The sequence below is a fragment of the Lactuca virosa genome, chromosome 3 (assembly GCF_052849685.1).
Source record: "Lactuca virosa cultivar CGN04683 chromosome 3, Lactuca_virosa_CGN04683_v6, whole genome shotgun sequence".
Classification (NCBI taxonomy): Eukaryota; Viridiplantae; Streptophyta; class Magnoliopsida; order Asterales; family Asteraceae; genus Lactuca; species Lactuca virosa.
The window spans coordinates 345223711-345241094 of NC_136428.1; the positions used below are offsets into that span (position 1 = coordinate 345223711).

A 17384-nucleotide genomic window follows, 5' to 3' on the forward strand; every position below is an offset into this window, starting at 1 on the left:
CACTGTCACATAGCTCTGATTACCACTCTAGGTAAAGTATAGTTAGAAGACTCACCTCGGGAATCTCGGTAATATCTCGATATCAGAATACTGCCCTAGCCTCCGCCTAGTCACAATAATAAATTTCACTAAATAAATGTCTCTTCACAATTTGGATATTCTCCCATGCAAATCCCTATAAGGGTAAAAGACCATTCTACCCCTCTACAGGCCCAAGGGCCATTGGTTGACAAAACCCTAAAAGTCAACCCAAAAGTCAACTGTCCATTTTGACCAAACTCGCCGAGTGCATACGACGACTCGGCGAGTCCCATCGTCCCCACAGACTCTTCCCTTTCTAAGCCTCACTCGACTCACTGAGTCACCCCTCAACTCACCGAATCACCACTGGAGTCAGACCCCGGGGCACCCCGGTCCGACTCGTCGAGTCTACATATGGACTCGGCGAGTTTCCTCCATGGACTCGCTCATACAACCTCCTGAGGTCAGATCTACTTAGCCAAATCATAGATCTAACCCTTAAACACTCAAAAGTCACGTAAAGGTGCAACCTTTACGTGCATGCAACCCATATCAAGCCTCAAATGGAGAAATAACACTAGAAATGGCAACCTAGTCTCCAATTTCTTATTTGCTTGCAAAAAGCTAGAAGGTAATGACTCTAGGGACCTCTCATGGTCCAGATCTGATGTCATAATCCCAAAGAGGACCTCATACTCACTAGATCTTTCATAAAATGAGGGTAAAAACCCTAAAATCAAGAAGTCCATCAATATAACACGAAATGGAAAGGTTTATACCTCCAAAGATGATATCACGAGATGATTAGCTCAGATCCAGTCCCCTTCACACTCTAGATTTGTGCTCCTATCTTCCTTCAAGCAAAACCACACAAAAGATGAAGAAATAGCCTCCTCTTGCCCTCAAACTCACTATCTCAGCTCTCTAGGGTTTCTCTGGAACAAGGTGGCCGCAAATGAAGGCTATAAAGGCCTTTAAATAGGGCACATGCCCCGAAAATTAGGGCTTCATTTAACAGCACGGACTCGCCGAGTCCACGAATCGACTCGTCGAGTCCTTCATTAAATCAGGCTAGAAATGCACGGTCCCACTCGGCGAGTCTGAACGCCTACTCGCCGAGTCCCTCTCTAAAATTCAATAAAAATACTTAAAATAAGATACCTGGGAATCCGGATGTTACACATCACTTCCTATACACTTTCATTTTGGGGTTTTCTTTCTAGAATCCCCTTTCTATCTCTACAATTATGACTTTTTGAGTCTCGAAGTGTTTGCTACGAGGCACTGCAATGACAGAAAGCGCAACAGAAAGAAGTGTTCGGTGTCGAAGTTCTGCCTGCGAACTTTCTGACTTTTTGCTAGAAACTCTTGTAAGTTAAGGTGCACTTACTATAATTTATGTGTAACTTATATTTATGTTCGTATTCGTTATTATGAACATATAAATCAGATTTATCAGTAATTTCAGTCATTATATTGATCGATTTACTTTCGGGAGTGATATCTAGGCTAGAGCTAGTAAGGTGTTTAAAGTTGATTCTTCAAACAGTATACTCTATATACCAAATAGATCCTACCTCTAATATGATCTTACCTAGTTATTCCTTATTTGATTGAGCTTGGTATTTCATTGGGATTAATAATGAATCCAAGTGTTTGTTAATATAATACGAACAAATACTGGGACATAGTAATTCATATTTAGGTCATTTTAAAATGGGAAAGTTTAAGTATTAGTCAAGGAGCTAACTTTCCCGTGGATCTTCCACCTCAATAAAGTGAGTGCATAGTTACTTTCATGAACATGATTTTAATACAAGTATTTGTTAGAAGTATTAAATATTTGTTAAAAATTTATATGTATATTAAATGCTTATTGTCTAAAATATGTGTTAAATGTATATTTGATAACATACACTATGTGAACCAGATATGGTTATCTATGTGTTAAAGTGTATATATGGTATTATTGCATGATAATCTTAATTGAAGTATTACTACTTGGAAGATTAATGTATATTAAACATCTGATACTCTTTGTTAAATATATACACTAGATTATGATAGTGTTGTCTAAACAAGGTTGGTATTGAAAGTTGATTTCAAGGATTGTTGTTTTGTCTAAGTTTTAAACTAGGACGTATAAATGATGTTTAGTTCGAAGTAAGTTAAATAAGGGTATAGTCATACCATGTATTGTGATAGTATTGTATGACCAGGAAAACTGTATTGAAAGGGAATTACAAGTATTGTGATATGGTCTAGTTACAAAGGTTAGTCATGGATATTTAATTCAAAAGTAAGTTGAATTTGTGTTTAGGTATACCGTGCATTGTAATGATATTTCATAAGGAGGAAATTTATGTGGATTACGGGTATTATAGTCTTGTCTAGTTGTACACTAAAACCTAAAGAGGATGTTTAGTTCAATTAAGTTGGAATATTGGATAGTAACCATATAAGGGATGTTTGCGAGATTGGAATGGAGATTAAAGCTCTTTTTTATGGCATTATCACGTGTCGAGGTACAGGTTACGTACTAGAGTTATTTGATAAGTTAAACATTGGGTAGTCTTCATCATAAGGTGTGTGTGAGATTAGAATGAAGGGTAGAGCTCTGTTCTATGACATTATTGGTGTCGGTGTACGCATTACATACTGTAGTACTATACTAGTATTCCTTCTTTTTTTTAGAAAGCCAGATATGGTGTGTCTGCTAGGGATGAGACTAAAAAATGGAAAACCGGACCGAAAATGGACCTGTAAGAACTGGAATATGTAGAACCGGTCCGAGTTTTGGGTTTAAAGAATGGATTTTCTGGGTTCTGGGTTTCGAGTCCTTCGTGTCTGGGTAAACCAAGTTTAAGAACCGAAACTGGTGTTAGGAATCAGAACCGAAACCGGTTTTAGGGGTCAGAACCAGTTTCAATGAAAAGTTTAAAACATGCATATCTCATTCTTTTCAAGTGGGATTGGCATGCAGTTGTTTCCAGTGTATATTTTATAGTTTGTACATGATTTTAGAGAACAATTTTGCCAATTTTGTTTTCATATTCATTGACGTACAGTCCGCCAAAGTCGGGATATAAAAGCCAGAAATTTTGTGTTTTTTAGCTTTTTTGTATTCAATGAAAGTTTCAAAACATGCATATCTAATTCGTTTGAAGTCGGGTTAGCATGCTAGTTTTTCCAACATGTTTTTTAGAGTTTGTACATAAGTTTAGACTACAATTGTGTCATTTTTGTGTAAAGTATCAAAAATACAAGAAATTTAAACTTTTCAAAACAAACCAATTACTAAAATAAGTGTTTACATAACCATTTTTTTGAAAACATTATTCAAAACAAAGTCTTCCAAGATCAACAACATAAAAATCAGGATGTGTACGGTCACACGTTCGCGTTGCCAAGGTCCTCTGAAGTACCTGAAACAAAACTAAAACTGTAAGCCAACGCTTAACGAGTTTCCCTAAAGTACCACCACATAAACATAATAAACAACAACATGCAAACATCAATAACCAGCCTGACTGGATCGTCTCGTTGGGCCAATAACCTATCCAGACCGCTCCACGAGCAGCCGAACTTACTGGACCACCTCGCAGGGCCTACAACCTATCCGAACCGCTCTACGGGTCGCCGACCTAACTGGACTGCCTCGCAGGGCCTACAGCCTATCTGGTAGTCCCCGAGTGTCCTGGCCTACAGCACAAAGCAGGACCGCCTCAACCCAAACCAACATGTCGACATATGTAAGAAACAAACTTGAACACAAAGACGAAATATATAGATAATCATACAAATCTAAAGGATCGGAACAACATAACAACATACAGTAACCAAGATATCAATCCAATGGGATGACCTAGGTGCCTTTGACCCATAAGTACAGTGAGGAAAACTCACTTCACAGTCTGACGAATATCTGATTCACACTCTGCTCCCAAATATCGACTCAACCTAAATCCTTAATGTCAAGACATTTACATTCTAAATTAATAATATTTCCCCATAAATACCCTTGATTAAAACTTTTCAATGTCAAAAAGTCAACCGAGTCAACACAGTCGAGTCAACTAAGCACAGTCGACCCAAACTTCGTACGTAAGGCGTACTCCGGAGGTACGCGAGGCGTATAAGTTGTCTGAGGCATCGGGGCCAGATCTGTGTATGTGCAGTTTACCCTTCGGTACACACAACCTGCACAACATTCCCCCTCTTAGCCTATTAAGTGCTTATTCCTTCGACTTCACACGTCTAATTGTAGATCCAAGGCTAAAATACCATCAAGAGTCATAAAGTTTCCAACTTTATGACTTTGCATGTCCATTAAGTGCTTAATACACAAAATCTAAACATCTTAATGCCTTAAGACCTTCTATAGCATGCATGGAGTAAAACTAACCATCAAGAACACATTTTTATGACTTAAGACCCCCCCCCCCATAAGGTCTGAAAGGACTACTTATTTGATCAAGAACATGGCATGTTCAAGAATCACCATATTTATAACCAAAAAGTTCCGTAAAGGAAAAATGGCTAGATCTACAAGATAGAGAGATCAATTTGTGAGCTTCTTACCTCCAAGAGGTTGCTAGCAAGTGATGAATCCCATATCTAAGTTGCTTCCTGTAAGTCCCCAAATCTGCTTGTGTATCAATTAGATCCGTTTGATGGTGCGGAATCCTAATCAAATGGATGATTTCAGATCTAATAGAATAGAAGGAGAAGAAGAAGATGAATCTATGATGTATTCAAGATTGGAATGATGAACAATACACAAGATTCACACACACTTTTCTCTCTTGTTTCTCTCACACCTTAGAATACACACACTTAAGCTCCTTGGCTATGTCCCTCACATGCACTCCTCACCCTATATATATATGGACCTAAGGCCAAGCCCAAAATACAAATAATCCAATGCTAGACCAAAAACACATGGGTTTTCGGTCCAAGCTACAATTAATCCTATACTATTTTTGGCCCAAATAATTAAAACAATAAATGCTTAGAAAAGCAAAGTATAAACCATATTTTTGACCTAACAATCTCCCCCTTGGTTTATAGCTTTCTTTTCTAAATAACCCAACAAGCTCCCCCTAAAAAGGTAGCTGGCTTTTCTTGTTAATCTTCATTGTGAGCTTGGCTTCAGCATTTATCTTCAAATTCTTCACAACTTCAAGATGAACTTGATGAATCTTCAATGAATGACTTCATCTGGAGCAGTTGGGCTTATCTTCAAGATTTGACATTGAATGCACATTGGGTGAGGAGGCTTCTTGAAAGATAGCGCTTTCAGCTTGAGAATCTTCAGAGAGAACATCAGAGAGAACGAATCTTCTGGATCACTTCAGCAGGTACATAGATAGCAGCAAATTGATTGAGGAGGCTTCAATGCAATCTGTCACATAATCTTCAAGTGCAGCTTCACCTTGCTTCTGGGGTTGAAACATTGAATGTCGAAAGAATAATCTTCATTTCTTGCTCCTTCGAATGAGAATTCTTCGATGATCACGGATAAAGCCTTGGCTCAGAAAATCTTCGATATAGTCTCCATGAGTCTCATTTACATCTGAATTCACTTTTCAAGACAAACAAAACAAAAAGATAAAAACTAAACTAAAACAAGGTTAGCACACAATATTTTTGAATTTTTTTTTATTTTTCTGAACAAGAAATAAAATAGAGGTAACACTAATTTTTTTTTTAATTTTCTGATTTTTTGTTTGGTTTTTTTTAATTTTCTGATTTTTGTTTGATTTTTGAATTTTTTGAATTTTGTTTGATTTTTTGAATTTTCTGATTTTTGTTTGATTTTTAATTTTCTGATTTTTTGTTTGATTTTTAATTTTCTGATTTTTTTTAATTAATACTCCCCCTAAATTTGTGCATAGAGGAAAACTATGAACAAATTTGACAAAAACAAAAATATTTTGGATCAAAGTTGTTAGACAGTCTTAATCCGTTTGTCAGTACCTTCCCCTTCATGAATAGATCTGGTCGATCGCCGGTATTGTGGTCCACTTAAGCACGAAAAATTGTGACAAATTTTGGACATGCTATAAGTGACAAGACAAGTTGATCCTATGTTCCTAGATAAAACTTCCTAAGGACCATTCATCTGATGACGACCAAGGATATTGTTGTCCACCTAAGTTGAGCAGCGAGATCTACATATAACCTATAAATCGTTCAATTTTAGTTGTACTAGAACGTGTTTCCCGCTTCCCGATATACCCCAATAATCAAGGACTTCCGAGATGCTCCTTACTTTAGGTGAGCAGACAATTATTAGGAGAGAGGATAGATTTAGAATGCATATGCTGTACACCCAGGTCGGATCTCTTCCAATCACGCAGAGGGTGAAACATATGACTAACTAGAATTTTAGAGGGATTGAGAAGTAGAAGGTTGCATATGCTGTGTACAAGGTCGGATTATTAATCACGCAAAGGAGACAACATATGGCTAACAGACATAAAGAATAGCATAGATAGAAGATGCAGAGAGACAAAGTTGCATATGTTGCAGTCTAGGTCGGATCTTTCGATCACACAGAGGAGGAAACATATGACTAACAGTAAGAAAGAAAGAAAATAATTTTCTATAGACCTACTTTATCGGAATTCCCCAGTCGCCCCGTCAATATCGGAATTAAGGACAGAATCCGTACATCGAGGAAAAGTTAAACCACAGTTCTAGATACGGGTTCTCTTAATGTGACAGGTAGATTCTCATGTATATCTCCCTGCTCAACCTACCCAAACGTCATATTGTCAGGCTAAACGGAACTATCTAGGTCAGAATTTTGTCAAGTCTCTAGATTCCTTAAGTTCATATGTACCTAGTCTAGTCCACCAAATTTTTCGTGCCTACCAGCGCATCGAACACAGAGCCTAGACAATTCAGCTTTGGTACTTTATACAGACTCAGATTTCCTGTTATCACAAGTTGATATCACTTCCCAATAATAACTACTAACGAAAAACTATAAGAAAATAAAAGATTAACATCAAAATAAATCAGTGTAAGATAAACTCAGGAGTATCGAGAAGAAAACTCAAACCATAAGTCACCGATTGAATTTGCATCCAGAAGGTCTGAGAACAACATGCATAATCTCAGAACAGATCCGAAAATTCTTCATGTCGATAAGCACAAAACCCCAAGAGTGATCCTTTCCTTTCTTCCTTTCCCGCAAAGGACACATACTCTCAAACTAAGTTCTGAATGTTGTACAGTTGAGAGATGCCTCCTATCAAGTGCCTGGAACAGCCACTATCAACAAACCGAAGTCTAATGATATGCCTCCATAGCTGTTCCGACACCGAGCGGGATCAGTTGGTCTTTGGAACCCAGTCCATTTTGAAACTGGGTTGACCTTTGTCATCTTTGCAAAGAATTCTCTCCCACGACATATCCTGCATATCACAAATAGAAGATGACGAAATATTAGAATCGTTAGAAGATTTGGGAGAGTGAGCCTTTGGAACCCATTTGTAGTTGGGTTTAACCCATTTCTTTTTCGATCTGATGGGTGGCTCAGTACTTGCTTTTGATCTTGACGTCAGCCGTTGATATGACTTTGACCTAACCGGTCTTTGTTTCAATGGAGCATCTCTTGGATTGGGCTTCTTGGCCGACATTCTCTTCTTGCCCTTGGGATTCAGATTCGTGGCCTTGTGGGTTTGATTCTTGGCTTTCAGCGCATTCCAATCGCCATTGTCTGAACGTGACCTTGAGGGGTTTCTTTTGGAAGGTCTCCCTCTTGGCACATTCTGCCATCCTTGTGCGTAGTAGGGAACGTATGCGCGATTTGGACAGTTTCGGGCAATGTGACCAGGTGTTCCACAGTGAAAACATGTTTTTTTCTTCATTGTCAAGTTGTTTCTTCCTGCCCCTGGTGGCGTATCTTTGCCTTGTCGTTGGTTGTTTCCACATGCACACTTACAACAGGCCCTATGTTTCACTGGAATTGGTGGTCTGTATTTCTCAACCGCAGGTTTGTTAGAAGTAACTGAGTTAGAAGTAGCAAATTTAGAGTTCAAGGGGTCGTTTGTTTGTTCAGTAGTTTTCTCCTTGTTCTCATCCTCTACTGCTTTACCTGCGCATGAAGTAGAATCATTAGTATCTTTTATCTCAACACCCTCAGTTGCCTGTTCAGCAGCTGGTTTACCGTATACCATAATTGGTTCTCGGTCAATCTCTTCCTGAGTCAAGGGATTAACATAATACGAATGGTTAAATGGAGGAGGGACACTCTCATATCCTAAACCCTTGGTTTGATTATCTTTAAAACTTAATTGTTTTTCAACTAAGGACTCGACTGTCTTAATTGACGCAGTATAATTTTTGAAACTAACATCTGTTTTTCCACACTTAATTTTCAAAACGTCAAGTTCTTCAGTTACAGGAACAAGTTTTTTCTTAATGTGATCGTAACTTTCACACTTGTTGCTGTAATCTTCTTGTAATTTCCTAAAGTCCTTAGTCTTGGCCTCTAATTGAGCTTTCATAGGTTTCTGACATTTCCTAAGAGTATAGCCTTCGTATTTGAGGTCCTCATTTTCTCTTTTTAATAAATTGATTTGATCTCGGAGAAATTTAATAGTAGTTTCACAAGATGGAGTACATGACTTAAAAACCGAGAAAGTCAACCTTAAAAGTCAAATTTAAAAAGTCAAACTTAAAAATCAAACTTGAAAAGTCAAACTTAAAAGTCAAACTCAAAAAGTCAAACTTAAAAGTCAAACCGAAAAGCTAAATTTGAAATTTTGAAAACTAAACGAAAAAGTCAAAGTTTAAAGTCAAAGGTCAAACTTGAAAGTCAAAGTCAAAATTTTAAGGTCAAAAGATAAAAATAAAATCAAAAAATAAAAACTAAAAATTTTAGGTTGAAAATGGAATTTTAAAATAAAAAGAAATTGATTTTGGGGTTAAAAGTGTCAAAATTTTGAAAGTTGGAACTGAGAAGGAGGTGTTTTGAATTAAATTTCGAGGGATTGTCACAAAGGATCGTCTAGCCGAGTTGGGTAAGGCGTGGGGTTGATGAACTAGAGGTCCCGGGTTCGATCCCCGGCACCCTCCAATTCTGCTTTCCCTTTTTTTTATATGAAGCTGACGCGAGGACGAAGGTGTGAAGCCGGAAACGTTGCTGAGCCGAGAGCAAAGCTGCTGAGCCGTGAACCCGAGGCGAGACCGGAAACGTGTGTGAACCGAACACGTGCGAACCTCGGACCGAAAACGTCGGACCGAACACGTGACCGAGAACCTCGGACCGAATACTCCGATTCCGACCGAAAGCTCCTCGGAAATCGCTGGTATAAACCATATTTTTGACCCAACACTTCCAAGCTTCAAGGTTCTTGCACCAACTTCTACTTCTTCAAGAACACCAAAAAGGCACACAAATGAGCTCAACTCTTCTCACTTAAGATTTGCTAAAGGGTTAAAATCGCAGATGGGGGCTGATGCGAGAATGATAAATGATGCTATAATGGTGTTTATATATGCACCAAACCCTAAAAATTAGGGTTTGGAGTTTCTCCATGTACGTCCAGCGTAGGAGGTGTACGCCCAACGCACCAGGGTCCGCCCTAGTACGCTCAACGTACACAACGTACCCCCAACGTACTACCTAATACCAAAAATTACCAAAATGCCACTATGGGCCATTTGGTACTCTTTCTTATACTCAGGGACCAAAATGCAATATTTAATCATACATAGGGTTACATTTGAAAATACCTCAACGTCGGGATGTTACAATTTTACCAACTTGTATCGTTAAAAAACCACAATAAATTTAAACTTTTCAAAACAACCCAATTACTCAAAGAAGTGTTTATATAACCATTGTTTTCAAAACATTATTCAAAACAAAGTCTCCAAAGATCAAGAACATAAAAATCGGAATCTGTACGGTCACGAGTTCGTCTTGCCATGGTCCTCTGAAGTATCTAAAACCAAACTAAAACTATAAGCCAACACTTACTGAGTTTCCCCAAAGTACCACAATATAAGCATAACAAACAACAACATGCAAACATGAGCATCCAGCCTGACTGGACCGCCTCGCAGTTTCTAAAGCGTATCTAGACTGCTCCAGGAGTAGTCGGACAGCCTCGCAGGGCCTACAACCAATCCGAACGCTCTATAGGCCACCGGCCAGACTGGACCGCCTCGCAGGGCCTACAGCCTATACGGTCATCCTTGGGTGTCTTGGCCTACAACACAAAGCAGGACCGTCTCAACCCAAACCAACAAGTCGACTTATTCAACAAACAAACATGAACACAAAGACGGAAAATACAGATAACCAACCGGATCGCAACAGCATAACAATAAATAGTAACCAAGATATAAATCCAATGGGCCGGCCTTGGTTCCTTCGACCCGTAAGTATAGTGAGGAAAACTCACCTCAATGCCCAACATACTACCCTAATGCCCAAAACTACCAAGATGCCACTATGGGCCATTTTGTAGTATTTCTTATACTCAGGGGCCAAAATGCAATATTTAATCATACGTGGAGTTACAACTGAATATACCTCAAAAGTCAAAAAAATTTAAAGTTTTCAAAACAACCAAATTACTAAAAGAAGTGTTCACATGACCATTTTTTTCAAAACATTATTCAAAACAGAGTCTTCCGAGATCAACAACAAAAAAATCAGGATGTGTACAGTCATGCGTTCGCCTTGCCACAGTGCTATGAAGTACCTGAAACAAAATTAAATTTGTAATCTAACTCTTAGTGAGTTTCCCTAAAGTACCACCACATAAACATAACAAACAACAACATGAAAACATGTGCATCCAGCCTGACTGGATCGCCTTGCAGGGCCTCCAGCCTATATGGATTTCTCAACCAACAGTCGGCCTGAGTGGACCGCCTCTCAAGGCCTACAGCCTATCCGAACCGTTCAACGAGCTTTCAACCTGACTATACCACCTCGCAGGGCCTACAGTCTATCTGGTCGTTCCCGGGTGTCTTAGCCTACAACACAAAGCATGATTGCCTCAAACTAAACCAACATGTTGACATATGCAACTAAAATAGATTGAATTTACATTATTTGTCATCAGTTTTACATTTAGAGGAGTTAGAGAGTACATTGCTAAGTAATCTCAGCATTAGCTCCACATTTAGATTTAGTACAAACAGAACCTAAAACAGTTTTATCAACCGTGACATCAAAGTGATAACCCTATAATCTATCTTTTAAATCATCAATATCAATGATTACAATTAATACAAAAAAAAGGAAAGTAATAACTTACATAATCGTGATGGGTGGCCTTGTTAGCCCAACCACGGATTGGATTGCAATGCATGTTTTTCCAACCTTCTATCAGATTCTGTTCTTGTCGTGTTTCTTTCGCCTATAAAAAACCAAAAAATAAATTATTAGTACCGTTTTAGAGCTAGTAATAAATATCTAATATTACTAATAGGCTATTGAACTAGCATACTTCTTTATGTCATTTTGCAGAAAAAGACAAAGTGCCATAAAAATTATCATAAGGCAATTTCTCTCTGTTTCTAGAAGTTTGCTAGGACTTGACTACCCAAGTAGTATTTCAGAAATAAATCATATTGGTCAACAATAGGACTTACTGATATCGGGACATAAACTTATCATTTATGATATACCCTACATATTCTTGGATAATCACTAAAGTCTTCTTTTTGAGTGAAAGAAAGACTTATTATCTAATTTATGCATATATTGATCTATAAAGTATAAACTACAACAGGTCAAAAGACAGAGGGAGGGGCTTACCTTCAATTAAATTGTAATTCCTAGGGCATTTTGTAATTCATGAGATGCTTGAGAGAACTATTTACGCTTCTTTAACCAGTTTGACTTATTTTGGAATTCATGGTGGGCTTTCCATGTACACAGCTTCAATTCGGTAACTCGCTTATACTAAGTTGACACAAACAGAGGACCCTTAACAAAGGTAACTCTTGAAGTAAGTCATCAAGGACCTTATTTGATAAGTAAAATGTTCTCCAACTTTCTTTTTTCACAGCATAAATTGCTAAGAATGTTCTCAAATTTCCAGCTCCTTTGAATGCCTCGAACCTTTTGTAAACCATGTATCTCTCACAAACAAATGAGAAATGGCGGTGCTTTTCCAAAGCTTCCTTCCTAAATTCCCACTTCATCTCAATGTCTAACCTTGAAAAAAAATCTCCTGCCACAGATGTTGCCAAGTCATTCATGATATCATGCATCACAAACAATGATTTGTCATCAGGTGCATGTTGAAAAAATGATCTTGACAACAACTCTTCAAAACCTTCATGGCCCAAGCGTTCCATCGACTTGCTTATGGTTGATTGATGCAAAAACCCTTCTGCCATCCACAACAGAATCAACTCTTCCTTATCAAACACATAGTCTTTTGGGAACAAGGAACAGTATGCAAACAACTGCTTCAAAAGGGAAGAGAGATCATTGTAGCTTAGTTTAAGAGCCGGAACAATCTCATCTCCCTTACCTGACTCCCATATTTTATTATTCAACAAATCCTTCCATTCTTCCTCGTCTGTTTTTGTCCTCAACAACCTCCCAAGTGCGATCAAAGCCAATGGCAAACCGGCACATTTTTCGATAATACCTTCGCCATGTGGTTTAAGTGTTGGATGTGAATCGAAGTTACCTTCACCCAATGCATGCTGACAGAATAAAGACAGAGCACTGTTATGTGACAAAACGGAAAGGTTGTAAGGTTGCTTGTAACCGAGCTTGGTTAGCAACGACAGCTTCCGGGTCGTCATGATAATCTTACTTCCCGGTGCCCCTGCAAGAAATGGACGTGCTAGAATTTCCCAATCGGCATAGCTTTCACTCCAAACGTCATCAAGAACAAGAAGCAACCGTTTCTTTGAGATCTTCTCTTTTAAAGCTACTTGAAGCAGGTTTAAGTCCTTAAACTCTTGGTCTCCACCACCTACTGATTGGAAGATAATTTTGCTTATATTGAATCTATCAAACTCATCAGAAACACAAACCCACGCCTTGAGTTCGAAGTGATCCTTCTCTTGAATCTCGTCATACAAAAGTCTAGCTAGAGTGGTCTTACCTACCCCACCCATGCCAACTATGGCCACGATGCTAAAGTTTTTGTCGCTTGGTTCATCCTCCAGTAGCTTATGGAGCAATGCATCCTTATCACCTTCACGACCAATAATGCTAGATGCATCTACCAAAGAGGCCTGTAATCTTCTGTTCGTCTGTTTTGGGCTTTCACCTTTCACACTTAAACCAGGATTATCTTTTTCCTCTACCAGCTCTCGTAACTTAATGGTAAGATTAACTAACTTGTTATGCATCCTAGTATTTAGTGAGAAATTTGTGCAACATGTTGGAATTAGCTTTCTTACCAAGCTGGTGGAGGCTCCAAATTCCTCAGTCAACTCACGATGCATAGCTTCGGTTGCCAAATCATCAAGTAGGTCGTGTATGTCATAAGCCAAATGTTGGAGACCATTCAACCATCTTTTAACAGCTTTATTAGATATTTCCTTCTGAGAAGCATCATTAAGCAGATCTTGGATCTGGTCTAGTGACCTCTTCAATTTCTTGAGCTCAGAATCGACTCCCGTGGAGCGAGCGATCTTCTTCAAGTTTTCGGAGGCAAGTTTTTCAAAGACTACTGTCAATAATGCAGAAAGAACGATTTCAGCCATTGCTTTATTGTAAGAGCAGAGAATATAAAATAGAGATTTGGATGAAAGGATGCAGAGAGAGAATGTATCAATAATTATTTATTCTAGAGATGTTGATGAAATATATGTACAAGGAGAACAATCTGAATTATTGCTTATTGTGGAGATGTGGATGAAACAAATCCATACCACAATTTTGTGGCCCTCAAAGTTGCAAGTTGCAATTGTCCAGATACACAATATTGGAGTTTTTAACTAAAGGAAAGTAACTACAAATATATATTTACCAAATCATTTAATTTAAAAGTTTATTTACAAAAGATGTAAATGTTACTTTGACCCAATTTTTATACCAATAAATAAAAGAACAAGTTGACCGTTGTTTCTGCAATGGTCCCCACCTTTTCAGGGCCGGTCCAAGCAAATCTGAGGTCCGGGGCAAATACAAAAAAGAGGCCCTTCATGTTAATACTAGCATTAGCATATGGATTTACTAAGTTTGCGAAGAATCATAGTAATGTTCTTTCACAGGATAAAACTCTTTAGAAAATATGTAGCCATATACATGTAAAACCCCTTTCAAAACACTTGCCAAGCATCTTCGCTTTTATTGATAAGTTGATTCAGATGTATCTATGTATATGACCTGTAACTTTTGCAAATAGCAAGAATACATAAAGACAAGTATGCCTATAATCGAATAACTTATTACGAATCTTCTTGCACTGTGCAACAAGATTAAAGAAATTAAATAGCTGTAATGAAAATAATAGAAGCAAAAGGTAAGGAAGCCGCATTAACGTAAATTACATCTTTTTTAAATTGCTACAGTACCTAAATTGATCTAGTCTTAAAGAGGCAAAAAAACAAACAAACGCAGACACCCTTGTTGGTGTAAATTTCATAACAAAATCCATAATACTGTTTTCGAATCCAAAACTTGTACCTTGGGGGAGAATTTCACCGACTTCAATTATAATTATATTTTTGTAATTTTTTTTTTAATAAACATTAGAACCTAAAATTCTTAATATAATTAATTAACTCAGACACATTATCAATCTCTATTTTTTCTGGCTTAACAAAAATGAATCCATGGAAAAAACTCCAAAATAACAATGAAGTTAATTGAATCAAATAACCCATCAAAAATCATAAATATCAGATAAATAATCCCAATACATTAAATAAAAAATTCACTAAAATCAAGAAAAGATGGAAACCAAGTACCATCACCATAACATGTGCTTCTTTCCAGGGCCTACCTAGGCTTCCTTCGGGTGCTAGGGGGTTATGCCAGCTTCTTTCCAGGGCCTACCTAGGCTTCTTTCCAGGGCCTACCTAGGCTTCATCCGACGTCCGTTTTTGTCTGTCTTTTTACCGTTGAACTACTACTAATGAGACCTTCGATTCTCGTTTAGGTTATGTCGGCTAAAAACCGCTCGATCTAATATTCGAACTCCAGGCTGCATACTGCTAAGCCGAAATTTAGAAAAATCATAACTTTCTCATACGAAGTCAGATTTGGGCGTTCTTTTTATGCACGCTCTCGGTTTAATGAACACTACGACTTTCGTTTAGATTGATAAGGCTAAAAATTGCTCTATCGTAAATTCACAATATACGTCACGCAGTGTCGTGCCGGTTCTGTCGCGAAACTTCGACAGGCCATAACTTCTTCGTTATAACTCGGATTTCGGTGTTTTTTATATGTACGGAACCCTTTGTGAGATATGCTACAACATTTTCTAAGATAATTCATTCTAAATAGCCCTCTATCAAAAAGTCGTTTTCGACACTTATTGTCTCCAAATTGACTAGCTCGAATCTGCGGGCGTTACAGAAAAGAATGAGGTTGGAGAATTAATTAGTCATCCACTTTATCATAACAAAGATTTGTTTGATTGATTGATTACAACGTATCAAGAGAGACGAAGAAATAAGAAAGAAGGTGAAGTCATAAAAGGAATTCCTCTTACTGAATGTAAATATGGATGTAATACACTTGAATTTTATGCAATTTATCGTGAAGCTCATGAACATGTTCTTGATGATGTTCATCGTGTTCTTGATGTTCAAGAAAAAGGAGTTCAAGTTGATTCTCATGAAGTTGAAAAAGTTTTTTGCTCAATTGGAGTTCAAACCGATGATATTTTGTGTTCTTGTGATTCGTTTGAAGGAATGATTCTTTATCGAAAGCCATTAATCCAAGAAATTCACAAGTATCAAACTCCAAAAGATTTGATTCAAACTTGAAAAGTTGAAGTTGTCAAGAATGAAGTTGTTCTTGAATTCAAATCTTCAAGATACAAAAAGATGAGAACGAAAAAGAAGAAGAAGATCAAACGTAAGAACAAGTGGGTTTATTCACAAAAATCGTCAAATGTTGTGAAGCCAAAATCCATGAAGCAAATTTGGGTTCCAAAGCAACAATCACCAAATGTTGCAAAGAATTTGAATTCAAAACCCAGAACTGTTGATGGTTCTTATGAAGATGGTGTTAGATCGTTGAAGAACATGAAGAACGAGTTGTACAACACGCATCAAGGGTGGTACTGTTAGAAATTATAATATAAGATCTAATCACCACGAATAACGGCTCGGATACAGTTACTGTGTGACAGATATTTATATTAATTAGATATAAAATGCGGAATATAAACAATAATAGTTGCGGAAATAAATATGGGATTATTAGTCACCACTAGAAAGCAGTAAATGACTGAAAGCTATAAATAAAGTAAATAACTTTATTTAAATAACGTTAAGCTGTAAATAATATAAATGACTGTATATAAATGTTAGAAGTTAAATAATATGTATAAATATATATAACGGGTTTAGAACTGGACGGATGAAGCGACTGGTCTTTCAAGTAAGTTCGCCAATAAATTGACTGAACAGGCTTAGGGTTGGACTGGTAACCTAAAAGACTTTGTCACTATTTGTTCAATAGTTCAATCCGGAATATGATAAGTAACACAAAATTCTTTTTGTTTAAAATTTTATGTAAAACAATTTGTTTACATAAGGGTTTGAAGGTTTTCTTAATTTTTGGATATATTTCTCTGGATACCCGATTTTCTCTAGCGTCTCTCTGGAGTTTCCCTTGGTCAAAATCGACCACGAAACTTCCTAGATGTAGGTAAGGTTCTGAATCATTTGTGGTAAAAATCTCTCCAGGGTTTGTTGGATGTATTGTACCCAGTTAGCTTTGTTTCTAACTTGAAGATTCTGATCTGGTGAACCGAAATCTATCTGGATACCCAATTTTGTATATCGTCTCTCTGGGGTTTCCCTTGGTCAAAATCGTCCAGAAAACTTCCTAGATGTAGGTAAGGTTCTGAATAATTTGTGGTAAAAATATCTCCAGGGTTTGTTGGATGTATTATACCCAGTTACGTTTGTTTTGGACTTGAAGATTCTGATCTGGTCAACAGAAATCTATCTGGATACCCGATTTTGTATATCGTCTCTCTGGGGTTTCCCTTGGTCAAAATCGTCCAGAAAACTTCCTAGATGTAGGTAAGGTTCTGAATAATTTGTGGTAAAAATCTCTCCCGTATTATCTTGTTGAGTTGTGCTCGGTGATTTTTTTCTTAACTTCGAAATTCTGATGTCGAAAAAACAGCAAGGTGGAGATTTTGTGGTGGTTTAAAGGATGTTTGGAGGAGGTT

The 17384-nt window shown here is 37.6% G+C and overlaps 1 protein-coding gene across 3 annotated transcripts; it reads right to left on the bottom strand.

Annotated features, from left to right (window-relative positions):
- Positions 1-10624: 10624 nt before the first annotated feature.
- On the bottom strand, positions 10625-13745 carry LOC145163113 (putative disease resistance RPP13-like protein 1). 3 transcript variants are annotated; one of them, XM_079082001.1, is made up of 4 exons: positions 11813-13745; positions 11310-11411; positions 10829-11025; positions 10625-10748 (listed from the first exon to the last, which is right to left on the bottom strand). In XM_079082001.1, the coding sequence occupies exon 1, from the start codon at positions 13726-13728 to the stop codon at positions 11938-11940; it is 1791 nt and encodes a 596-aa protein (XP_078938127.1). In that variant the 5' UTR covers positions 13729-13745; the 3' UTR covers positions 10625-10748; positions 10829-11025; positions 11310-11411; positions 11813-11937. The 3 variants fall into 3 exon arrangements, with proteins under 3 accessions (XP_078938127.1, XP_078938128.1, XP_078938126.1); XM_079082002.1 differs by lacking the exon at positions 10829-11025; XM_079082000.1 differs by having other exon boundaries at positions 10625-11025.
- Between the last annotated feature and the right edge of the window lie 3639 nt (positions 13746-17384).

What these genes read in the sequence shown, in the direction of transcription:
- LOC145163113 (XM_079082002.1), bottom strand. Translation starts at nt 13,728, where the DNA reads ATGGCTGAAATCGTTCTTTCTGCATTATTGACAGTAGTCTTTGAAAAA.